Here is a 25,465-nt window from a genome sequence, read left to right as displayed (position 1 = left end):
CCCTGCACATATTACGTGTACGCACTGTTGCAAGGCCAAACAATGGCTGGTGTGCAGCTGGAGACAAAAGACAAAAGAGTTACCAAACACATACTCACACATGCCACATGAGTGGCAGCTGCAGCTGTAGCAATTGCTCTTGTTGCTGCTGCTGTTGCTGCCGTTAGCCGTTGTTGCAAGTTGCAACTGTCGCCGGTTGGTGCGATAAACAACAAAAGAAAGTCAGTAAACCACTGCGAGGCTGGCCAAGTTCAAAGTTCAATGGAAGAAGCGACAAAAGCTGAAACGAGACGTGTAGCAGCAACATGTTGACAGCGACAAGCAATTAGCAAAGGCAGAGGAAGAGGGTTTGGGGATTGGGCTTTCAAGAGGGGGCACACGACATAGTTCAACTGCAGGGCAAAGCGCGCAAATCAATTTGCATTTGCATTCGCCAGTTGCAAGTGCCTCCTTTTTATTTCGTTTCTTTGGGCAATGAACCTGCAGCATCAGCATTGCATTAAATAATCATAAATAACATTTGTTAGCTGTTGTGTTTTTTATTTTATCGCGGCTATGTGGTAAGAGCCACAAAAATTGAGCCAACGGCAAACTAAAAGCGCTTTCCTTCTTTTGTTTGATGTAGAAAGTGCAGCGGACAAGACAGGCTCATGGGAAATTAAATCAATTGAACCGGCTGGGCCATTGGTAGTGGTAGTGGTAGTGGTGGGCTTTGAACTTGGCTTAATTAATCTGTGCAGCCTTTCGAAAGTTTGGTCAGCAAAATTGAATTGAATTGAGTTGCCAGCGAAAACAGGGACACGCCCAATGTAAAATTATTTGTTTTGTTGTTTGACATTTAATTGGCATTAATTACTGCTGCCCCCCAAACTATAGGCTATATATCTGCCTCTCTTTGGCCAATCATGGACACAACTTTCACTGTTTCGCCTACACCAAAATTGGTAGCCAAAAGCATTGGGAAGAGAGATGGGGAAGGGGTGGTAGTGTGGCCACTGCAATTGACAGTTTCAATTGAAGCATTCGAGCGAGTCTTGGCCAGGCTTATCGCTATGCGCCATCCAGGCGGCAGCTTTACCCAAAACCCATTATCAATTTGACAGGCAATAGCCATTAGACAGAAGCAGCTTTTGTTACACTAAGAAAAATAATAAAGCTTAAAATTTGAAGAAATAATAAATTGGGAAAATGTAATAAGTCGTAAGTTATGAAAAATCAAACACTTTTCCCTCCAAACATTATGCAACATGTGATATATTCCTCGCCCTTTTCATCAACTCAACTTAAAAGAAAATCAGGTTGCAGTCGATTGAGAACGTTGCATGCCACCAACTCATTTGGCTCAATTAACATTAGCTGGGCCAACAGTTTAGCACCTAATCGCTTGCTACCCACTGGAAGGCCAGAAATGCCGACAGAATAAAGCCAAAATGCGCTCGTTAATTAATAAACAGTTCCGCCACATAAACGATGCCACAAATCAGCGGGCAGCATACAACAGACACTATATATATGTATGGCATTATATTTATAGGCCAGAGGGGACTGGGAACTCTTGCCACACACGTGTGCAACATGTCACCTGGGGAACGGAATGGAATTGTGTGGTATGACAACATGCAACATTTACGAGGTTGTCGCTGCAAAGATTTTTATTCAAGCTCTACCCGAGTGGGAGTTTCTCTGCAAAAACGAAAAACGAAAAAAGAAAAGATATATAGTAGAAAATGAAACAAATTCCAGAAAACAAATTCTCCGTCAGATGAGTGTCGGGGATTGGAGCGATGAATGCGGCAACATCAGATAACTAGACAAATTTGTCTTGCTTTGTTTTCGTCTCGACTTGAGTGTAATTTTGTTAGAAATGGAAAGTTTTATTGTTTGCCATCATCATTCGAAAGCAAATCTCTGAGACTAAACGCTGTCGAATGCAGCCAGCAGCTGTTTTTTCTTCTGGCAGCGGGTTTTTTACAAACATTTTTATTTCTTTTTTTTTCTTTTGGTATTTATTTTGTTTCTAACTGGAAAAGTAAATCTGAAAATCTATTCAATTGTGACAGACTGACTGACTGAATGAAGAGATGTCCAACCGAAACAAACCCCAAATGTCTTCATCCAACAATGGAATGGTTTTTTCCACAAACTTCTTCTGCTTCTGCCGCTTTATGGGCGAGTAGTACAATAAATTTTGGTATAAAATTAGATTTATCTCTGCATTAAATGTATATAGGATATATATGTGCTTGTCTCTATGCCTTTTAAAAGAAACTCTACTTCTAGCACACAATGGAAAGTTTCTCAAGCTGGCCCAAAACAAGAAAAAAAACTAACAAAGCGAAAGCGATTTTCTGATTTTCTGAGTCCCAGGGCGAAGAAGAGTTCGTTGGCATTTGGCATTCGCATAATTTCTGCGTCATTTAACACACATTGTTTGAGGCACTCTTAATAAGCGGCCAATTAAGGCCGATAATTAAAGACACGGCTGCCAACAATTGCAACACTTCGAACACTTTGGCTGCCGTTTAGGCCACCATCCCATTGTTCGACAGTTCGCTAAGTTGCAAGTTGCATTTGCAATCTGCTACATGCCATTACCAGTTGGATTTTCCAGTCTTCCTGGTCTTCGATAAAAGTCTGGGATTCATGAAACTGACTCTTCCCAAACAACACTTTTGCACACCTGACAACACATTGTTAGCCGTTTCCAATTACATATGTTTGTGTGTGTGTTTTTTGCGGCCTGGGAGTGCACCTTCAATTGGCATGCCAATTGCCCTGGCAACGAAAGTGTAAATTATGGCAAACATGCCAGCTTCGTCTTACCAAGTTACATTAGGCGTTACGCATATTTTGCATTCTGTGTGAATTCAATTTTCATTTTCCTTACCTGCTTCAGCTTTTTCACCTGTCGCCTGGTTTTCCTCTGTTTATATTTATTGGTTTTTACAATCTGCAAAAGAAATAAGATGTTTTGTTATTAGATATTTGTTTGATCTGTAATAACTTGTTAAACATTTTTAAGGGTTAAAAAAATATTTCTAAAGCTTATCATTCCATTTTTATAGTTCTTTTCAAACTATTTTTTATAATTTTTAGGCAAACATTTTTATCTCTTTTAATACGAATACTCAAATATATAAAATTCAAACTGAAGATAACAAATGTATTAAATTTACTTCGTAATTTATTATTTAAAATTTTGATTTATTAAGCCCTGAGTCCGAATCTTAAGCAATTGTCAAGAGAGCCACAAAAATCTTGACCGCTGTCCGCGACTGCCAACTGTCCAACTGCAGTTCAATGGCCTGTGGGCGCGCATGCAAAATTAGCCAATTTCGTTTGGCGTAACTCAAAAATCAGTAATCGAATTACAAAATGTTAAGGCGCCAGTTGTACTTACAATTCCCTCCCACAAAACACCCCCCTTTTTCTCGGCTTTTGGCCATGCAATGACCCGAATTCAATGCACGTCGAGCTCATATTTTACGACCACTGCTGCACTGCCATCGAGTACCCTTCTCCTTTCCTCTCTCCCCCTTTTTTGTGGCAGTTGGCATTTAATCGCTGGCAAAGTCTCGACTTGATGTCCCCCTCCCCCTCGGAACACCCTCTCATCGAACTCCCTGTAATCGAGCTGAAAAAAGCTACAAAATATTTATTGTCATTCTCCACGTCTTGGCCAGGTTAGGTTTAACTTGGCTTGGCTTGGCCTGTCTTGACATGGCCAGAACAAGTTGCAGCCAGTTTAAAATGCACTTGAGCACTCCGCTTAACCCATAGAGCTGCGGAGGGTGGAGAATGGGTTTGGCGATAAAGGAGAACTGTTCCATCAAGGTTAACTTGGTTAACTTGGCCAAGTGGCTGGCTTTTACGGCGCACTTGTACGTTCTTTCTCATGGGGGATTGGCAGACAGTGGAAATGCTATATTCTATTGTCAATTAACGTGGCGTCTGATAAAAACTGACCGCTGCAAGGCCGCCCATTAAACAGATCAGACGTGTATATGCGGTCATATTTATTAGCATATTTAGCAGGCAAAAAAAAAAACAAATCCAATTAAAATAACAATCGAGGGTGGAGCGAGTAAGAGGCTCAAGCGGGGACACTGAGTAAGCATTTTACAATATAAAATATATTTATTTTATAAATATATATATAAAGCTTTCCATTATTTAGCCCAGAACCTAATTAGGATAAGGTGGTAGAGCTGAATGTAAACCACATTCTGGTTGAAGCCAACTTCGATGGCTAAAAACTGTCCTTCGATGACACTGCTGGGGCATGAACTTGCTTCACATGCAGCAGAAATAAGCTGCGAATAAGTTCTCACCGCTATATGTAAAATAAAATCTTCGACTATAAGAAATTATCTTTTTACTGATCCCTGGATGAGCTATGACAGCTATTTCATTGATTGATTCAGTGCAAATATGAGCCATTGATTGGACTTGCAGATGGTCAGCGGGTTGTGTACACCATGGAATATCACGACCATGGCGATGGCCAAAAGCATAACCTGATGTACTACAATTACACCCTGATATTCGTTTTAAAGCGTGTGATGTGTGATTTGCGACCGGATGACCACATATCGCCTGATTGACACAGGCGATCGATCTAGATCCGGTCCGCAAGAATGGCCGCGAATCACTCGCACGCCGGTAAATAGTCCCAGTTAGTATCACTAATTCGCATTTGTACGCACCCCTTTTGGAATTTTCTTTTAGTTCTTGAATTCAAAATATTTCGTTAAGTGGACAATAAAGGCATTTTGATAACCTAAAAAATAAAAAAAATCATTCATCATTATCAAGAAAAATATATTTGCTCAAAAGTACCCTACATAATACCCACTGTAAACTGCAAGCCAAGCTAATCCTAAACCGCACCCCTGGGAGCACTTGTTGTTCTGCTTACGGCCATTGAATGCAAATTGCATGTATCGTTATACTAGCTTATCGATTTCGATTCGAAAGTGGCTTTTAATTAACTTCCCAGCCCCCGGAGCAGCTGTCAATAATATGCACTGAGTTGATATTCTGAATTTCTGCGGCAGTTGGCTAATTAAAGTGAAATTGGCAAATTCACACTTATTTAGACACGTTTAACTTGTAAGTTAGTCAGAAAAGAGGTAATTGAAGATGCCTGAACTAGGAAACTAAAAAAAAAACAGATAAACCCTAAGCTTTTGTTATGTGATTCTGTGGAATTTTTCAAGAGTGCTCTACCAAAACTGGAACTGGGAAAAGAGGGAGGAGAACGCAGAGGAGGCGGAGGAGCAGCTGGAGCGGAAGCGGGAGTGATAATAAAACAACACCGAAGGTCATTACTGGAAAAACGGGTTTTTCTAGCCAACCTCTGCGGCTCTGCAGCATGAAGTGAGTAAGCATTTAGCATTAAAATACCGTTGGGATTATGGCGTTTGAATATGCATGGGCGAAGCGACTGCCAGTGGGTCCACCTCTGTACCCCAGATGTCTCCCCTCTTCCCTATCCCAACCTTAATAGTCAACGCAACAAATGCCGCCAGTTTTGCAGTTCCAGCTCCAGTTTGCCAGTTTACCAGTAGCCAGTTTGCTCCGGCTCCGGCTGCAGCAGTTGCATCTGCATAAATTATGCACCCAGAGCCATTTGCAAATTGTCATTCATCGTTGGGACGACAACTACTGGCGACATCTCCGTGGATGATGACGCCGATGAGGAGATGAAGAAATGGCGGTGATGGAGATGCGGATGACATGGCTTTATGCCCACGCCCGGGTTAACGCCTTGTTCGCAAATCTGGTTGCTAATGGCTGATGGAGATGGTGTCGCTGATGCCATTAAAGGTCAACAGGCGGGTGATGAAACGAGTTTAAGATGCAATACTTTCTGATTTTACTTTAAATTATAAAAAAAAGCTTGTACACGATTTCTTAAGTTACTTACTATAACCATCTTTCATAAACTTTATAAAAAGTGCAAAGATATTAAACCTTACATCTATGAACTTTTTGCTAATGAACTGTAAAAAAACTGTCCAAAATTTTTATGACGTTAAACTTGTACGAACTTCTTTTAACTCTAAACTGTCTAAAATTTGTATGATGCAAGACTCAGAGTAACTAGACAGATTCTTAAGATTTACGAAAGTTCCAGAGAAATATTCTTGAAAAACCCCTAGCTGGTAACACTAAAAAGTGTTGTGAACTCTCTGTTTGATTTTCTTTTCCCTTTTTGACTTTGGCAAAAGACGAAACAGCTGTTAAAATTTTTTGTAAGCTCCATGTTTTTCATATTTTATAGATAATCTTTCTTCAAAAATCAATACCTTTTTTAGATTCTAAAGAAATAAGTAGTGCTAGTGAGTATCACGGCTATGTTACTGTACGGCGCCCGGTTGGATATGATGGCGCGCCGGCATGCCGTAGGAGGGAGACATCAAACGCAGATTCAACCTTATGTCGTTGGCAATCATCACTGGCAAACAACAACGAGTGGTCTTATAGTGCTTGTCAACGTATGGCAGCAAATATATGGTACGGACACCCGAGCTACGCCAGGCAGCCGATGGAGCTGCAGCTGCTCATTCCTAGTCTCGCGGATCCCGTTGAGGAATATGACATGGATAACGATGACACTAGGATGTTGCGCTTTAAGCTGCCCAGCGGTAACATCCCTCATACTATTTTCCTGGGCTGCTCGCCACTGCTTTTTACTACACTATTACGTCCTGGACTTTCCGACAACCTTTTCACTGGGCAAGGGTGTTGATGCCTGAATATAGCTGTAGAACTGCAGCCATATTTAGGGATCAACGCCCTTGCGTTTTGCAAATGCTGCTGGGAATCCAGGACGTAATTATTTTTATAAAGCAATTGGTTGATAAAAGTTTGCAGCTAAACAGCTGTTGCAATTGTTATGAATATTATTTTTTGTAAGCTTCGTGTTTTGCATATTTTATAAATATATTTTCTTCCAAAATTAAAAGCTTATTCAGATGCTATAAACTTGAACTTCTGTTTGCTTTTTCGCCAAAAATTTAAAGAAAAAGTTAAAGAAATGTTATATTTATGAAATTCTATAATAAACGGATGGTAAATATAGATTTTGGGCTTGGTCTAGCTACTGAAGATGTTTATTAACAAATTCTCTAGATGATTAAACGGTATCTAGATCTGTGAAATTCCTAAGTTCTTCAAACTTAGTAAGCGAAGCATTTTACATAAGTCACAGACACCAACCAATTCTGACCGGCTTTTATTTGGCTATAACTGTAAGTGTCATCAGAAAGCGGTTAACCGGTTCCAAAAACCCACTCTGCAAGCCATCCCCAACAGCCAGAGGCGTAGACGTAAAGGGGTTTCTAGTTGTGGTCGATGATTTAGAGGAACTTTATCTCTGATTATTACTTTGCTTGAGGAATCCGCTTGAAAGATTTCACATAAGTCTATGCCCCATAATCAGGCGCTTATGACACCTTTTTTTTGGGCTCAAAACCAGTTGCCGTTCTCTTCTAACCGTTAAGTGACCAGCCAGAGTCCCAATGCAATTCAAATGCAGATGAGTTGCAGCTATCTTCATCTTTCTCCTGTCTGCGTCATTGCCACTGCTGCAACTTGAACTGCAACTGCAACTGAAACTTTCTACTACTCGGAGTTTCGAGTGGAGTGCAATCGAATGCTTCAATGGAGCAGAAAACTTTTGGTGGCATCTCTCTCTCTTGGATGGCTTCGACTTGGAGTCCCTCCGCTTATGTCGCAAATGAAGTTGAAGTCAATTTACTCAAGCATTGACATTGCAGCAGTGGCAGAAACTGCAGCAGGAGTTTCCAGTTGAGTGGAAAGAGCTGAGCATGCAAATTGTTGCATTCACAGTGGGCCATATGAATGGTATATATATATATAGATTTCGGTTTGGGGCCAATAACCAGTGCAATATTTTGTTGGCCATACTTAATTGCCGCTTAGCCGCACAATTAATTTGTCAAAAAATGGTGGCAAGTCAAGAGCTCAGGGGGAGGGTAATCTGTCAAGGCATTCGTGGCAGGTGGCGCAACTTTCACCTTGACCGGTTGGCCGAAATCCAAGTTAAAATTGCACCGATGCCAAGTCTAAGCCGGGTTATCATCATTAAATTCGGCACATTTAATTAGACATTTTGCAGATGCCTCGCTTTTATTCAGCTGGAGAATACCAACCGGATCCGAACAAAGAACTTCCCTTCTCTGTCCATCACTCACCTAGCTCTTTGTCCGTATCTCGTGGATATTTGTTGTATTTTTTTTTTTGGTAATTTGCATTTCTAAGCTTGGCAAATTGGACAAAGACAACTGGGAAAAAGGCATTGAAAAGTTTTTCGCATTTTTGTGTGCTGTTAATTAGCCACGAGAAGCGTAATGCGCATAATGGCTATTAAAAGATATACACCGATATATATATAAGATATAGCTTTGCATATAGGAATGCGTAGAAAGGAGAGTTGAGAATGTTATGCGATTGTAAACAAAAGAAGTAAGCCAACTGAGTGATTGATCGAAGGTTGAATGACCCCATCTAGTCCGAACCAAGACGATCCGAGATCAAGTCGAGTCGAGAGGCCAGAGCATAATTATGAGCTTATAAATAAAATAGAACTACACGCCGAAGGCAGAACCTAATTAACAGGTACGTGTGAGCTTGTGTGTGTGTGTGAGAACTGGATCTACATATATCTATGACGTGCACTGTGCGTGCCCAGTGGAGATCGCTCATTCCGCTACTCAATTAAAAGTCGGAAAGCAAAAGTACCGAAATATTTCAGTTTCGTTGATCAGCCGGCCATATCGCAAAAAAGTATATAAAAAAGGGGGAAGGTAAAAATACAAAACTGTAGTTTCTTGAACATTCAAAATAGCCTCATTCACGGTTAAAGGTTAGCTTTCTTCTCTTGCATATCTTTATGATAATCCCTAGTTGTTATTAACGTTTTGGGGTAGTGCGGCCATAAATCACATGATCATGCAGCACGTGTGTGCATCCTCTATATGGGTTGGGCACTGAGAGAAAAGTTTAGTTAAAACTTTATATAGGTTGGAAAGTCATCAGCACACTAAGAGTTGTATGATCATAAGTTATTTATTAAGAACCACTGAAAGATATCGGAAAAATACCCTTTTGCTTGATCTAAGATTGTATTCCTTTTTAGATTCTATAATTAATACACTCTCTTGATAATAGTTAAATTTTTTATTTTAAATTAAAAATTCTTTTTAATAATCTTGTAAAATTTACTTTCAGTGCTAAGATCCAATCAGAGCTCTTTCGGTGAGTGGTAAAAAGGCCTGGGTGGATGTGCATTTCCACCGCCATCGGTTGTGGGGGAGAACACAATGGCAGGCTGATGATCGCTACTCATTTATGCGCTTCCTAAACAACAACAAGAACCACAACAACAAGAGAGACTGCATTTTACATATATAATTAGACATATTTCAGTGGCGGTGACTGTGCGTACCCCTTGTGTGGCTATTATTAGGCCCTCGTGCCCCTGTCCCGCTGCCTTAAGTGATCAGTTCCGCTTGCATTGGATATCCCTCTTCCTATTCCAGATATTCCTCTTGCATTTTTAATATACCTATATGTTCGAGTATATATGTTTATATATATTCCAACTAGAATGCAGTCCGCCATAAAATGGGAGACAATTGTCTAATAAAAGAGCCGCTTATTGTGCATCTTTTCTGTACGTTTTGTGAGGAAAGCGATGTCACCTTGCTGGAGGGCCATTATGCAATTCACGTAATTGTAATTGACAGCATCCTGCAGATTTCCTTCTCGCCATGCATAAGTGATAACATTTCGATTAGGCATCCAGCAGCTTTCGTTTAGCTGCACAAACAAGTCTATCCAGATTCATCTGGGGTCTGCCATTCATAAATTTTGTTCTTTAGAGCACAATATTCGCATTTCTGATTTGTTTGTTGGTTGCTTAAGTATAAAGTGACATCATATTCGTAAAATATGTAACAGATAGTGCAGTTTGTTATTCTAGATTTGCAGCTATGCTATGGAGTTTCTCCAGTATTTTATTATGTCATTTAGGGCATTTAGCATTCTTGTTAGTATATGAAAATATTTATTGTTATTCTTTGGGTAATCTCATTGATACACTACGGTTTATAGAATATTATCATCTTTATCTTCATACAAATTCGAGAAAAAGAAGAATCCTGTCATATTTTCTAGCTAAGTTCTAGCTAAAGTTTGCCATTCATTGAGGGGTAAGTAAGGTAAGGAAGTAAGTAAGGTTGCCACATCTCAAAAAGCTCTTCAAACATTTCTTCCGATTAATTACCCTGGATAACACAAACTTTTATAGATATTACAATATTATTGTTTAATCGCCATTTCCCGCACCCACCTGCATTGTCCATTCTTGGACTCTTCCATAAGAGTGTCTTCCATTGCCATTGTTTTTATTTTTTGTTTGCAATGTTTACCTATTAGCACTTAACATTGGCCAAAGCATGCGCTTTAACATTGACTTAACAGCGCCCACGCATGCCGTCTCTTTCGCCGCGGATGGCCTTAGCCTTCATTGTAATTGTCCAAAGTAAATAAGCCAAGAAACAAAGCCACATTCAAACATACAAAATTTTGAATATTAAATGTTGGCCAACAGCAACATGAAGCATTGACCATTTTTTTTTTTGCCGGCCACTAAGGTTAATGGGCCTCTGGCATGATAGCTCTCAAATATCTGTGCCGAGTTTTTCTCGTTTTTGGTTTCGGTTTTCCAGTGGCCAAAAGTAGTATTCAGTAGCACACATTTGATTGCACCTTTATCTCTGGCCACCTTTCCGACCTCGTCGCATTGCAAAATGTTCCGTTTCTTTTAATTTCAGTTGGTCGTTTTTTTTTCTCTTCTTGGCTTTTCTTGGCCTCTTGGCTAGCCGGCAACTTGTTGCCTCTTAGCCGTTTTATTTTTTTGCTGCTGCTGTTCAATAGCTGTACAAACCGGTCAAGAGCCGGAGCATAAAACGCTTTGCTGCGGCAGGGAGCATAAAAAAAGGCGCACAAAAGCCGTTGTTCGGAGTGGCGATAATGAAGACCCATCCCAGTAAAATGCAAAAAAAAAGACGAAACTATAGAAAAACTAACGCTTAACCTGAACTATCAGAGTGTGTTCGGTCATTGGCTGATCATTATAATGATTATGATCTTAGCCATAGATCAGATGAACACTAAACATATGCATATTCATTACGTGGCCGGGGGGATATATTGTGAAATTCCACTGAAATGACCTTTAGATGACTGCCAAAAGCCTTCCCCTTGATAATGCCAAACCATTGTTATTATTTTTCCTACTCGTATACACATACATATGTGCGTCGCCTTGGGCATGAAAATGGGAAAATATTTTGATTGTATGGCCTTTTGCATGTGGAAAACAAACGCCTCGAACTGCACGCATGCATGCCAGCCTAATCAATCGAGAGCAACGATCCACTGAGAGAATCTTTTCCAGTAATAAGAACTGATTGTAAGTTAAATAAATGAAAGTATACATATTTTTTATAGATACAAGAAGTTTACAGAAAATATCTTTCAAAAAAGCTCTTAATAAAATGTAACAAAGAATACTTAACATAGGGTGAATGTTCATTTTCTAGAACTGTGAACAAGCAGCTTTTCAAAGTTCTGTAAATGTTCTTAAAAATACACCCTTTTCTCAGTGTAAAACTGGCTGAATCAAGGGAAGATCCAAGGCATAATTGCAGTCGATGCCCTGGACTTCAGCTACACCGAAGGGCCAAATGCATTAAGTGCGGTAAACGAGGCAGGGCAAAAAAAAAAGCAAAAGACGATGATGATGCTAATGGCGAGCCTGGGTCGCATTCCCCGCAGTGGCAATTGAAAACACTCAAGTGCCGCCGACGACTCCCTGGATGATCCCCGAACGCATTCCCATACCGGATCCCAGGGCAACTCAATCCAGAAGCCGTCGTCGTCATTGAGGTCGTTCATCTGGCAAAGAAGTTTCATTTCATTTTCTCGATGCAATCTGGCGCTTACAGCTGCAAAACTGTCACTCACTCAGCAAGTTACTCATTCGGCGGGCTCAGCTTTGCATTGGATTGCCTGTGATGTGGGTCTATGGGTCTAATGGATAGGTTGTTGTCATAATAATAAGAAGGAAGTTCGAAGAAAAACACCCAAATCGGATTATGTCGTTGTTATGTGAGCAACAAAAAAAAAAAATGAAAGAGCTGCTCAAATACTAAGTCCAAATCGAGATTCATGAATGCTGTATCTTTGAGATACTTTTGGTGCGTTAATTAAAACTCAAGTTGGGCGTTTTTTTTTATGGCACCTCCTCCCATATCTCACTTGCATAATTTCCAGTTGTCGCTCTCAATTACCAATTACCAAACCCCCTTTAATTGCAACAAATCGAATTTGATTGCTTAAATGCTGCAAATTAGCCACACCAAAAAGTATTAGAGTATCAGTTATAAAATTGGTTTAGCTTTAATTTGATTAATTAAAGATAAAGTATATTTGTTTTAAATCTTATTTTCACAGCCGAAAACGGAAACAAAAGTTAACTGAGTTTAATCAAAAGATTTTTCACATTATTTTCATGGCTAGCGAGGAATTGAGGAAGTCTGTTTTGCTCGGAAATTATGAAGTTTTTCTTTCCTACAAACTGTAAACTGAAGCCTGGGCCAACAAACAAGTTTTCAATATTTAATTGCTCAACTTTTGTAATTGTGCCTAATTGTTGGGTAAACAAAAGTGAGCAACAGGCTGCTGGCTCAATATGTTGGGGCGTTGCATTTGGCAATGTTTTCGGAGCAGTGTTGGTAGTGCGAACTGGAAATTGGATAATGGCCTTAATCATAGGGAGTATCAGGGTTTCAGATTTTAAGCTAATGCTATACAGCATATACTCGTATATACAATATTTAAACAAGCTTAAATTGTAATCAAAAAGTTACGACCCTGACCTCAAAGTCAACTTGGTTGGTAATTATTTACACCAACTTGGACTGCCATAAATCAACGCATTTTGCACATTTTAGAAATGGAAAATTACTCCATGTTACCAGTCACCACACTCATTCAGTTGATTGCAGCGAGAACATGGAAAACATTTCCATGTGCCACTTAAAACGACTTTCAAAATGTTTTCACTTGCCACAATAAGCGCACACCCACATACACTGAGAGATAATATGAGGTTTATGCATAACCCTTTTCAAAATCATAGTCAGGATATGTAAATGCAGTCTTACAAACTCCAGCTCTACTAACTAGTTCTTAAGCTTTCTAAAATTTACTTTCTTTTTTCCCTCTGTGCCACCACAGTTGCAATGAGCTAACAGCAGCCACAAAGCCAAAAAGTTTGCCCGACCAAAGTCCAAATTCCAGGCCAAGAACAGCCCACACAACTGCAACAGCAGCGGCAGCAGCACCAGCAACACAATTTGGAGCCGCTTTGGCTTAAAAAACCCGAGTGCACCAACCACCAACAACATTCAGTTAAGGAGGAATTATGCCAGGGAAAATTCACCGCACGCCTCGCTCGCAATTCATGCCTCAATGCTGCACGTGCCCGTCCAGGGATTTGAAGGCATTCACTAAATCACGTTTTTGAAGTTCGATTTAGAGCGATTTGGGAATAGCTCTGGACATCGCCAACGCCAATCTATAACTTAAGCTGACGGAACGTGACTCTAGAGGATATATCCTCAGACCACTCAAACCACAATGGACCATAAATCGCTGATCTTCGATCTGGAGCGGCAACAATTGCCGCCAATCGAAGCTGTTTTTCTTATTGATTAAGCGCACTTTTATTGACGTTTTGCCATCAATGTCCATCACTCTCTCCGTGCGGCTATCTTTTCTTCTTATTTTTTCTTTCGAAATCGTGGCCTGCAATTATTAGCCATTACCATGCAGTACTGTCCAACTGCCCAGCACATTCACCAGTTAGTAGTAGTCAAGTTAACTGCGTTGTGGAGCCGGAACTGGTCCGACTTCGAATTCAACTTCGATCGTTGGGGCCATAAACAAGGAAATCTGGCCAACTATCCATCCACATTGTAACTTTGTGTTGGTGTTGGTAGACCATGGCTCAATGAGTCCGTAATCGGCGGCAGATAATTATACGAATAAATATTGCATTGTGTCGGTAGCAAGTGCAACACTTATTAATTCAATTAGCAGCAGGCAAAGCAAGTTGCTACGAGTCTAGTGCCAAGTGGCGCCGCCAGGTGGGCGATGAAGCAAGAACCTTAATGGTTAGCAAATAAACGAACTGATATCGCATCTGTTTTTGGCCAATTAGCAGACAAACAGCAAATAGCAAATTCTAACGAAAAAAAAAACCAACTGACAGGGGGAGCAGAGGGAAAAAACCTGATTGCGTTTAGTCATCGGGGCTTTGTGGCGAAAATCATAATGAGCCGCAAAAAGCTGTTGACAACTTGGGGTTTCATTTGGTTTCGTTTTTTTTTTTTTTTTCGTTTTTTTCTATTCCGCACTCTTTGACAGCACGATGAAATCATTTAGACCTCGACCCGACTTGACCACAATTCAAGGCCATAAATACCAGACCGAATGGGATTTGGCAATGGCCACAATTGAAAGTGATTTCTGATGGATTTACTCATCCGGCGAGGGGTTACCAATGCAGCCGGAAAGGTTGGTTTCCCAAGCCATATGCCTTATGCAAGTCTTCCTCTGACAAAGATGCATTCATCTACGGCATTACCACATTTATGAGTTAAGGCCCTAACCATTGACAGCTCATTTTTTATATTTATGACAATCGCCATGGACTAGTAGTGACCCACATGGCGTATACTTTTTCGGCCATTAGATGGCAATTAAAGCTGACCAAGATTGAGATTCAGATTGAGATCGTGCTGGGCCCACGGGCCAGAGTAGCCGAGAGATCGTTAGGGCTAGAAGCGATTTACTGTTCTTCTGTTGATTGACATGCTTAGCACTCCAGATGCTATCAGAGAGCAGCATATAGTTTCTGGTATCTGGACAATCTGTAGCCCCAGCAACCTCATTTACAGTTTACAGCGCTTTGGCCGCTCAATAGGCTCTTTTGTTGCTGGCTTTTCTTCCGCTTTCAACGGTTCATAATTGAAATTATAATTCAATTTGCTGCCGTCGCTGCCGCTGCTGCTGCCGTGGCCACACTTTGCTTTTCAATTATTAGAAAATGTCTGGAGTGAAAGAAGAGTGTGCGATCAGAGTCGCAGATATATATATATATTGCTCATGCGCATGCAGATACATTTGAGGCAACTTTGTGTGGCGTGCCAAGCGCTGCGCATGCGCAGATACATTTTTTCAATTTGATTGCTAGGATCCTGGCCAGATATTTCCATTTCATGCCCATAAATATTGTAAGTGAGCGTAGGAGAAAATCACTATGTACATCAGTAAAAAAAAAAAAATATAATAAAAAACCACTGACGTGTCGCGTTGCTCGCAATTAAGAACGCTTTCATTTTTCATTTTCCAACCTTCCTTCTTTCTCCGACTTTCCGGCTCACAAAAAAACCAAGTAAATTACTTTTACTGAATATAATTGAATTAACATTAACCGCCCTGAGGAATCCGTGGAAAAAGAAGTGAGATATCCCATCCAGCTTTAATGGTTAATGGAATTCTCTTGTTGATCAATATCCATGAGATAGAGATTTATTTATTTATTAGCTACTTGAATATCTTGCTTAATTGAAATCCCTTCTTCTGTGTTTTTCTGGAATGAAAAACTAGGCAAACGCTGCTCCCCTGGCCTTTAAAAATAGAAATGGAAAATTTTTGGAACTGGAAATTGGTTTCTTCTGGCACTTGAGAATTTGTGTGTTCCCCCATTTTCCCCCCCATTTTCAGTGGCATAAATTGCAGACTGTCAAAAAAGTGCAGCTCGTAGGGTTTTCGGTTTTCCCCCAAACTGATAAAGCAATAATGAGGGTCAGACCTTGGCTTGGGCTGCCTCAATTATTTACAATTTGGTATTTGGTATTGATTTGCCGGGGAGCAAAGTCCACAACTTGGAGCTGCTTGCCCGGCTTTTATCAGTTAATTTCCAGTGACCCGGGGTCACTGGGAATCTGATGTAACTTATATATACTTGTATATGTACATTAATGTTTGCCCTGCTTTCGCTGCACGCGTTTTGCATGCGTTTAAAGTCGCTTACGTAAGAATAGCGTTTTTTGGGCGGTAGAAAGTGCCGCCCGCTCGACGACACATTTGTGGCATAAATTAAGTAATTTACTTTGATGGCCATGCGTGGAACTGAACTGAACACTTGTTGAACACACAAAAGTGAACTCTTAGCCAAAACATCGGTAAACAAATCGCTCGTTGGCCATTCAAAGCTGATGTTGGGTGTTGCAGATAACCAGGAGTGTCATCTACTTTTGATTCATTTGCTGTCGTTTATTGTTTTCTTTTTTTTCTTTTTCATTTTTCAACGATTAATTGTTATGCGTTTTTAATGCCTCAGACAATATATGTATATATCTTATATAAGTCGGTGTTTGTGTGTATGGATATAATATAATCACATGTTTGCATTGCACACTTTACAGTTTTTGTTTCGCCTTTGTTTGTATTTTTTATATTTTGGCGTTAATTTTTTAGTTTTATTTTTCGAGTTTGGCAAAGAAAAAGAAAAACTTTCTCCCGCCGGCTGTCGTGCCAACTTGACGCACCACTAAAAAAAAAGAAGATAGCCAAGGAGAGTGATACAGAGTGAAAGGGAGGGAGGGAGAGATGTGAAAAATTAACAACAAGCTGATGATTTACTGGCAAAAAACGAAAGAAATGTTCATCGCTGGGTATTTGCGAGTTATTTATTTATTTTGCCAAAGAGAAGACAAAAGACGAAAAAAAAGAAGGGTGTCAGAGGAAATTGAACTTTTAACGCTCGGAAGTAGACATAAATAAGAAATAAGTGTCATCGTCATGAAAGAATTGGTGGTAAATAATGTTAATAATTATTTTTATTGTGGCAATAATCTTTAGCCACTCGTCATTTTGGTTTATACAAATAAAAGCTTTTCAAAAGGCATTCAATTTGAAGTATTATTCTTGGAAAGAAAAGGAAGAACACCCAAATCCAAAAAGAATTTCAATTATTAATTATTAATTATTATTAATTGAAATTAAAGAAAAAAGTAGGCTGTGTTTGGTTTGAGAAAACTGATATAGTTGCTAATAGAGTAGTTCAGACATTAACTTAAGAAAGAAAACAAGAATTAATTATCCAAGATAAAAGATAAATTCTACGAGTATATCTAAATAGTTACCCAACTTCACTATATACCTGCTAGCATTATCAAATCTCTTTTAACCCAGATTAGAAAACACGAATTCCCAAAGTTCAAGTTGGCAATTATCTGAGTGCCAATATCGGCAGCTGTTTGCTTATCGAATGAGACCCCAAAAACCTGTGATAAATCACCTACAACTTTGGGGGCAACTGATAAAGATAAAGGCCAGACCACCCAAGAGAGAGACCCAGACACAGACCCATTGCAAGTCTCAGACCTGTCATATCTCTTTTCTCCCAGCTTGTTATATTCAATCAATCACGTTTCGCTTATCGCCCACTCAGCATGTGAAAAAACTGAAAGAAAAGCTAGCAAAAAGATGAGGCTGCTGGAAAATAATAATAATAGCAGACAAAGGGCACAGAAAATCCATGACCACAGACGTTTAATCTGCAGCATTTCGATTATTATGCAAACAGCAATGAAAGCAAACAATTTAAGACACATATTTGGTAAACAATGAGCTTTGGACAAACACACAAACACATACAACACAAACAAAAATAAATAATAGAAACGAAACAAAAGCAAGTGCGTGCCTTGGAAATGCTGAACAGTTGCTTTTTTTCATTTTTTTTTGGGAGGAAAAGTGGAAAGTTGGCTTTATGTGCATAATTACTGTTGGGGTTTATTTCTCTTTAAATTTACTGCGTAACCCCCTCACTTCGTCGTGCCAAAATGCAGTTTTCCCTATTACAAACTTCTTGTTTGTTCAGTTGATTTGCCTTTTGTTTGGCTTTGCTTCTTGTCTTGGTTTGTTTGCGCTTGGCACGTTGCTAATAAAGCAACTATGTGCCATGCTAAAAAAAAATCTCAAAAAATTGCATAAAACGAAAAAAGCAAGACAAAAAAACTGCAGTAAATAAAATGCTCATATTTGTGCCATTTGTTCAAACGAGTTTTTGTGAAAGTACGGGTATCTAGCGGATAGTTAATACGAATTTACAGACGCCCCCTGTCCGCGGCGGCCACTTTGTATCACGATTGCACTCGATTCCAACTGGAATGGGTAGGGGTATGGGTATGGGATGGGCCACCATGCCCCGTGGCGCTGCAACACGTTTCTCTGTGGCAATTTCTGTTTCTTTTTCGCATTTTTTTTTTCATATATGTATTTTCTTGCCCAGCCCCAGTCGTCTCCTTTTGCACTTTATTGACAATTTCTTTTTTGTTTTTTTAGCGAACGTGCGTAGCTATTGTCGTTGATTGTGAAAAACCACACACGAAAACACAAAAACCGGCCACCGTCTGCGTCAGGCGTTGGCAGGCCTGTAATGAAATGCGAATTTCATTCATGGCAATTGGTTATGAGTTACGTCTCGAATCGAGTTGGCCAACAACATCATCCAGGCGAGGCTTGCAAAGGGGACAAATAGGACGGTCGCATGTGTTTGGTCATTAGAAAAGTAAAGCCAAATGAGCTTTAACAAAAAGGCCAAGATAATGGAAACCTATTTCGAGGAATTTATGTTATAATGGGCTGGTTTTGTTTCCGATATAAGGAAACTCTTTTAATAATCTACAAATTATTACTGAATTATTACAAATTTTCTTCTTCATACGAGTTTTTTGGCTATAAAAAGAGTAAACTCAACAATAAATCAAAATTATTATTTATCAATAAGAACAGTAAATTGTCGTTGGGCAATAAAAAAAATGTTATTAATGATTACATTACTGATTTTTCGATATTACTTCAACATATTTCATTACCTAAAAATTCTAAATTCCTGTAACTTTTACCTATTGTAAAAACCTTCCTAAGTAATCATGTTTTCTAAAAATATCTGCATATACGGAAGTGCACAAAAAATCGAAAGCATTCAAAAATGCCGCTTTCTTTCCCTTGCCAGAACTTTGAGTCATTTGTAAATTCCAATATTGCGATCTGTGACGGATTTGAGTCATCTAAACCAGAGACTTTGTCACTTACCAGATCGGCCAAAGCTTTTGTTACCTAAAGCCTCTCGAATTACCGATTAACATTCCTAAGACTTCCCAGGCAACTCGTATTTATTTTATAACTGAAACCAAACACGTTTACAGAAATATTGCCGAAAATGAGGGATCAAATGTCATATAAATATCTCTTGTTTGTTTTTGTACACATTTCCGCTGCACTTTTTTTCACTTTTTGTTGTTGTTGCTCAAAGGAGAAATTTCCTAAGCTGAGTTATTTAAATTAAGTAAAATACGTTCCGAATTATTCGCTTTGGTGTTTATGCAAACGAGCGCACAAAAAGCAACAAATACAAACGAAATCGAGGCTTTAACGCAAAAATTTCACAGAGTCAGCGCCGGTCAAAACAGCTTTAAAAAGCCAGCAAAAAAATATGCCAGACGAGTAATAATTATCCAAAGAAATTATAGCCCCCGAGTGTGTGTGTGTGTTTTTTTTGCATTGGTGAAATGCGAAACTGCGAAGGTGCTCAAAGGTGCCAAAAGTTATGCTGCCAGACAGCGGATTATGAAATATGGAATGCATGCCCCAAACGGTAGAAGTCGCAAGAATCGATTACGGTTCGGTGTACACGGACTTTTCAAGGGTATATCGTATATTTGGAGGTATTAAAGATAGATCACTGAATTGGAAAAATATCATTAGGATTAAGATTTTTGCCTCTTGATAACTATATTGAAAGGAATCAGCTAAAGTTATACTGATCGGATATTCAACTTAGAAATGTTCAATTTTTCTTTTCTAAGCGGATTAACTTTTGTTTTATAGATCTTATATGTTTAGATTTTATATACTTAATGTATATTAATGGTTGTAAAGTAAAGTATTTTGAAAACGTTAAAGTAATTCGTTGAGATTACCTATTTTATTAACAAAAATTAATCGAAGTTCGACTCAAGGAATCTATTTATTATTGTTTTTCTTTTAAAAATGTTTTCCTTTGAACGATTTCTTTAGCCTCGTTTGTCTTCGAGTATATTTACGTTCTATTAACACGATCATTCATGCTTGGAAGTTGTAAACCTTTTGTTCAATACCAAGAAACACAAGTATTTTTTAATCGGTATGACTTAGTCGGAAAGCCCAAGAAATGCATTCTAACTAGCGAAGGCTTGTGCTGCATTTTTGCAGGCCTATTGATCGTTGTATTAGCCACATCTTGTTAACCCGTTTGTAGACCGAGGAAAAAGGGAATGGGAATGCAAAAAGCTAAGGTAAAAGCAAAAGGCTCCCTGCGAGCTATGAACCCCCCATTGTAGCAGTTATTGTTGTTGTTGTGCGATGATGTACGATGGTGTAACTTACCCGGGCTGTTTGCAATCCGTACTTTATGCTGTTGTTGTTCCTGGCTACGTCGATGATGATGCTGCTGCTGTTGCAGTTGCGGTTTCAACTGACTGACAGTCGTTGTTGGTTGGCTGGTTGGGGGCGTTCCAGGTATCGTTATCGCTTCCAGTGCGTTTTCCAGTAAGCGTTTTTTTTTGTTTAGCTATGCTTCGATTTACCTAAGCACTTCACTTGGAAGGAAAAAAACATGAATCACTTGCACGTTACTCGAAGTTATTTGCTTGGCACTATTTGCTCGTTAATTGGCTTCGTTGTTGCTGAATATCGGTCGCAGTATTATTCTTTTTTATTATTTTTTTTTGGTTTTGGTTTGGTCGTTTAGAAAGTGGGTTAACTGAAAGAGCGCGTCTTTAGTTGCGCTTTATGCAAATTGCGAGTATTAATTCGATACGAGATTTATTTCGACTGGTGGCAAATTCCAACTTGGTTCAACTTTGTATTTCAGCGATACACAGATATATACACTCCGATCGCTGCGTTTAGCGCTACAACTTGAGATTCCGCTTGAGACGTTTGCACTCCAACTCGATTCGCTCGCGACTGATCGTGCGGCATTTGCGGACCCAGATCACGAATGTGTGCACCTCGAAGACAAGTTAAGACGCGCAGCGGCTTGTGCTTTGCCTTTGGCGAAAGGTGCGCTCAGGTGAGCGGGGAAAAGAGAGAAACTAGATTTGAGCGGTGGCTTCGAAACTTCGAAGCTTTTAACGGATTTTTGTGAGCCCGGAGAGAGCACTGCTTGAATTCTCTCAGAAGTAGAAGAATAGTGGGACTGTTTCGCTACTTTCAAAAATGACCGTCTTAAAATTGAAAAATATACTAATGCGATTTAGTTTACTTTAAAGTCTTTGATAAAAATACTGAAAGTTCATACATGAACCAATGTTGATGTTCAATAAACAAAATGCACCAGGGTGGCAATATTGAATAAATTTTGCAAAATTAAATTACTGCTGAAAATAAAACCAGTTTTCGTTATATTTCGAATTGAAGTTATAATTTCCAATTCCTTAAAAAAACCAAACCAAGATCGGGCTGTGATTATTGGTTCAAAATCAAACTTTCAGAAAAAGAAACCACCTATATCCGTGAACAAAAAATGTTTAAGTAAACAACCTTCATTTAATTTGGGTAATTTACTTCAAAGCGGTTTACATTTCGAATTAACAGACGACGACCAACGAAGTCAGAGTTCTCCATTTCCTATTCGGTTTAATGGTGACCCTGGGCCTCAGCCTCCAGCTGCTCCTTAGGATTTGTAGCCGACCTGCTCCTCGGGAGTGTGGGGCCAGAAGGTGGGCTTGTTGATGGGGTCGAGAGCGCTGTCGGGGAATGCGTCGCGGTAGTCCTCCATGGTCATCTGGTCGTAGGGCAGCAGCGACTTGAGATGGGCAATCTCCTTCTGGTAGTTCTGGATGCGCTGCTCAGAGGCCTTCTTGTATGAATCGATTTCGCTCTGGGAAGCCTTGATCTCGGCATCCACCTGGGGAGAAACCTTGTCCTGGGGATAGGGCACCTTCAGGGCTTCATACTGCTTCTGGAAGGTGTCGACGAGTCCAGCCACAGGAATAAGCTTCTTGTAGTTGGCCCAGTCGATCTGGGGTGGGCACTCAGGGTTGGCCAAGACGGCGCGCACATAAATGTCCGACTTGGTCTTGAAGGCGCCGAAGCTGCTCTTCTGATTGGCAGGTACACGCTCAGCAAGAGCGGACCAGTTAATCGAGGATTGGGCGATGCGGCGGGCAGCCATTCTTCACAAATACTGAAAGACAACAACAAAAGCTGATGAGGTTAGGTTGTACGGGAAATAATTTAAATGTTTTTCTAGGACTTGCTTCTACTCTGTCTAGATAATATGCTTAGTTAACTTAGTGATAATCAATGGTTCTTAAGTATATTCCCTAGCCATTAAACACGGGGAAGTTATGCCTGCAAAAATTATGTAATTTTTTTAACCGCAGTAATTCCATTAAATTCTTCTACGCAAATTCCCTTTTTTTTAATCACTCTTAAGGGTCCTTAGATTTGTCACTTTATTGGCATTCTAGTCCGCGTTTAAATTCTTTTTTTAAGCTTTTTAAGCAACGTACTTTTATATTTAGGAGAAAATAAGATTTTATACCCCCAGCACCAACACTTACACTTTGAGTACGAATGTGACCACAGGTGATCGAAATACCAGGTAATATCGAAAATTTATCTAGGGCTGCAAACACATTCGATAACATTTTTTGAAAGTATTTAAATCTCCCCCATCTTTTGGTCACACTATCAGCTGTCTTGGCAAAAACACAGCTCGTGTTGTTACTTCTATTTAGTTAAACCTCTGTAAATATTGTGGTTGTTAATTAAAATGCTGCTGAAACAGTTGCCACAAGTTGTGCAGCAGTTTCGCTGCATTTCCTCCGCCACACGGCAGTAACCAGACTACATCGCTCTGTCTATTGCCGGTTATATCCCACGGTAGTTGTTCAACCCGATGGTTCCACGATAAACATACGCTATCACGAACCAAGAAAGATTATCAAGGTAAAATCGGTGTGTTAAGGGCGAAATAAAGTTTAACTAACATATATTACCCATCAGCTTCCTCTGGATTTAAGCACTTTGACTGATGCCGAGCGCAGATCCCGTCTGGAAGCCCGCAAGCCGCGCAAGAAGGTCAAGATCATGGAGGAAGTAGAAGACAACTTTAATGCCAAGAAGTACATGAAGTACATCAAGAAAAAGTAGACCTGTTAAATTGTTAAATATAACATAAAAGCTTATTATATAATTTGTTTAAATTAAAATTAAGATATTTGGCTTAAATATCGATAGAACTTGCTATCGAAAGCAGCTATCTTGGTCTTAAACCAATAATTGAGTCCCTGCTAAATAGCAGCGGTGGTATTTATTAGTATCTTATCACAGAAATACTTTTCCCACCCGTTTATGAACGGTCACTCTAAACGAGACGGATAACAAAATCGGACGTTGGCTGCGCGTCGCTCCCGAAAAAAACTGTTAATTTGTGGACGCTTTTTCGCGAGTGCAGACATAAATAAAACCAACATGTCTTCTGCTCCATTCCAGACTAGATAATCGGTTATATCGAAGCCAAATAGTGCAAGTGCTAAATCCGCTAGCAAAATAAAAGTGTCGCCCTGCGTCGGCGAAGAAATGTTGAATGGACAGTCGCGTCTAACAAAAAAACAAGTACACACAACCAACGAATGCACATAAACAAGACGAGACAGCAAAGGCAGAATTGAGTGAAAACCTATTTTAAAACACCAGAGCTATATTTATTTTGTTGACGCTTAGGATTTTCGGTGTACGCATTTGAATGTCTGCAAGTGCGTGTGAGTGCGCGAGTGTAATTGTGTGGGTTGCATACCACCGCGAATGCGAATAACTGCAATTGCAATAGAGAGCAGACACATACACACACATACATAATTGGATTATGGCCACACGGCAATAAGAACAGGAAAAGAGAGAGGAAAAAGCAGTCGTCAAAACCAAACGGGTAAATAAATAGTATTAGCAGGAATCGGTTAAAACCCAGAATTAGTGGCTTAAGGCTATGTCACAAAAACTGTTATCGCTGGCATTTCCGTATCGGTGTATGCGTGTGCGGAAGCAGCATAGAGATGGGGACCTGACCTTAGCTTTCGCACAGTGTCAGCCGAAAGTTCCCAACAGCTGCATTCGCTGTAACTTGAAATTAAGGTTGCAACTTAAAAGTATTAGTTTGATGCATCTAAAGATTGTTTTATGATATTTATGATCGGTAAATTTACCAAAGGTTTTCTTCTAAAATCCAGGTTGTAGGCAGGAGTTAGGTTGTCATTAAAAAAAGTATTTAAAGGAAAAACGCGTTAGTTTACCAACTCTTGGATGTTATTTAAATTTGAAGTTTAATTAATTAAACTTAATTTTTCTTCCATTCAAATTCAGATTTTCAGTTTGTATGTAATTAATAATTATTTATTTAAAATGACCTTGACTTAGAAAAAATTTTTCTTAATTTAATGATTTATTTCTTTTAATATCTCAAATGAAATCCCCATATCTTCCTGTTGTTCTAGTTTTGTTTCTTGAATCTTAAAGTGCCCATCCACATCTGTTTTTAATAGCATACGATCTAATGTTAAAAGTACATTTTGCTTCCCGTTTTTCCTGACCTCAGCAACTGCTGCAAGTACACCCTTAAGGCACTCATGCATCTTCAAAAATTAACATATTTATTTAAATCGAACCTGTTGTCACCATTCGATGCACTTCAAAATCAGTCTCATCTCTAACACGTGCGTGTGTGCGAGCGTCTGGAATTTGTAATTTGAAATTCGAAATGGGGAAGGTCTGGAGCTAAGGGGAGCGTAAATATTTTCGTAAGCAGCGGAAATGTAAAAATAACACAAACACATTTGCAAGTTATGATGAAGATGCTTCCGATGTTTGTGTTTTTCCCAACTCTCGCTCTTTTTTCAGTTTCTCCCTTTATTTTCCAACGATTCAGCGGAAAGACAGTTTTCCACGTAAAACTGCGACAGATGTTTGGTCTCGCTCGCTCGCTATTATTAAGGATCGAGAAGCTATAGCTTCCAATACGAAGGCATACATTCCACTTGGCTTTCCCACCGAAATGCAGCTGCCCTATTGGGATTTTTGCCGGTTTGGTGGTTGATTGTTGCTGCTGCTGCAGTTTTCTGTTTCATGGTGTTTCGTGGTGTTTATGAAATTAACAATAAACTCCCCCGTACTTCCGCCCGCGGCAGCCGGCTGCCGTTAATGCTGCCCTAGCTAATTTGTTTTTATTTGTGTAAGCCCGCATCGG

At 39.6% G+C, this 25,465-nt stretch overlaps 4 protein-coding genes across 4 annotated transcripts in view; 2 read left to right on the top strand and 2 right to left on the bottom strand.

Annotated features, from left to right (window-relative positions):
- LOC108117110 (pneumococcal serine-rich repeat protein) overlaps window positions 1–21,400 on the bottom strand; it is a 37,617-nt gene extending 16,217 nt beyond the window's left edge. Inside the window, exons 1-2 of the mRNA XM_017229332.2 lie at window positions 20,602–21,400; window positions 2,888–2,950 (exon numbers count right to left, since the gene is read on the bottom strand). The gene's annotated coding sequence lies outside the window, so the exon portion shown is untranslated. The remainder of the gene's footprint in view (window positions 1–2,887; window positions 2,951–20,601) is intronic.
- A 345-nt stretch (window positions 21,401–21,745) lies between these two features.
- LOC108117108 (ATP synthase subunit d, mitochondrial) lies at window positions 21,746–22,802 on the bottom strand. Its single transcript, XM_017229328.2, has 2 exons — window positions 22,734–22,802; window positions 21,746–22,405 (listed from the first exon to the last, which is right to left on the bottom strand). The coding sequence occupies exon 2, from the start codon at window positions 22,391–22,393 to the stop codon at window positions 21,893–21,895; it is 501 nt and encodes a 166-aa protein (XP_017084817.2). The 5' UTR covers window positions 22,394–22,405; window positions 22,734–22,802; the 3' UTR covers window positions 21,746–21,892.
- A 96-nt stretch (window positions 22,803–22,898) lies between these two features.
- On the top strand, window positions 22,899–23,411 carry LOC108117109 (39S ribosomal protein L55, mitochondrial). Its single transcript, XM_017229331.2, is given in 3 exon segments — window positions 22,899–23,051; window positions 23,054–23,172; window positions 23,230–23,411. Coding segments are annotated over 3 exon segments (321 nt in total). The 5' UTR covers window positions 22,899–22,996; the 3' UTR covers window positions 23,377–23,411.
- A 173-nt stretch (window positions 23,412–23,584) lies between these two features.
- Window positions 23,585–25,465, top strand: part of LOC108117107 — a 49,737-nt gene continuing 47,856 nt past the window's right edge. The window contains 1 exon segment of the mRNA XM_017229323.2: window positions 23,585–24,154. The gene's annotated coding sequence lies outside the window, so the exon portion shown is untranslated.

Source organism: Drosophila eugracilis, unplaced genomic scaffold (genome assembly GCF_018153835.1).
Source record: "Drosophila eugracilis isolate 14026-0451.02 unplaced genomic scaffold, ASM1815383v1 contig_440, whole genome shotgun sequence".
NCBI classification, from domain to species: Eukaryota; Metazoa; Arthropoda; class Insecta; order Diptera; family Drosophilidae; genus Drosophila; species Drosophila eugracilis.
Note: the sequence above shows the minus strand (reverse complement) of the source record. Positions and strands in the feature narration are given on the sequence as shown.

What these genes read in the sequence shown, in the direction of transcription:
- LOC108117108 (XM_017229328.2), bottom strand. Translation starts at nt 22,393, where the DNA reads ATGGCTGCCCGCCGCATCGCCCAATCCTCGATTAACTGGTCCGCTCTT.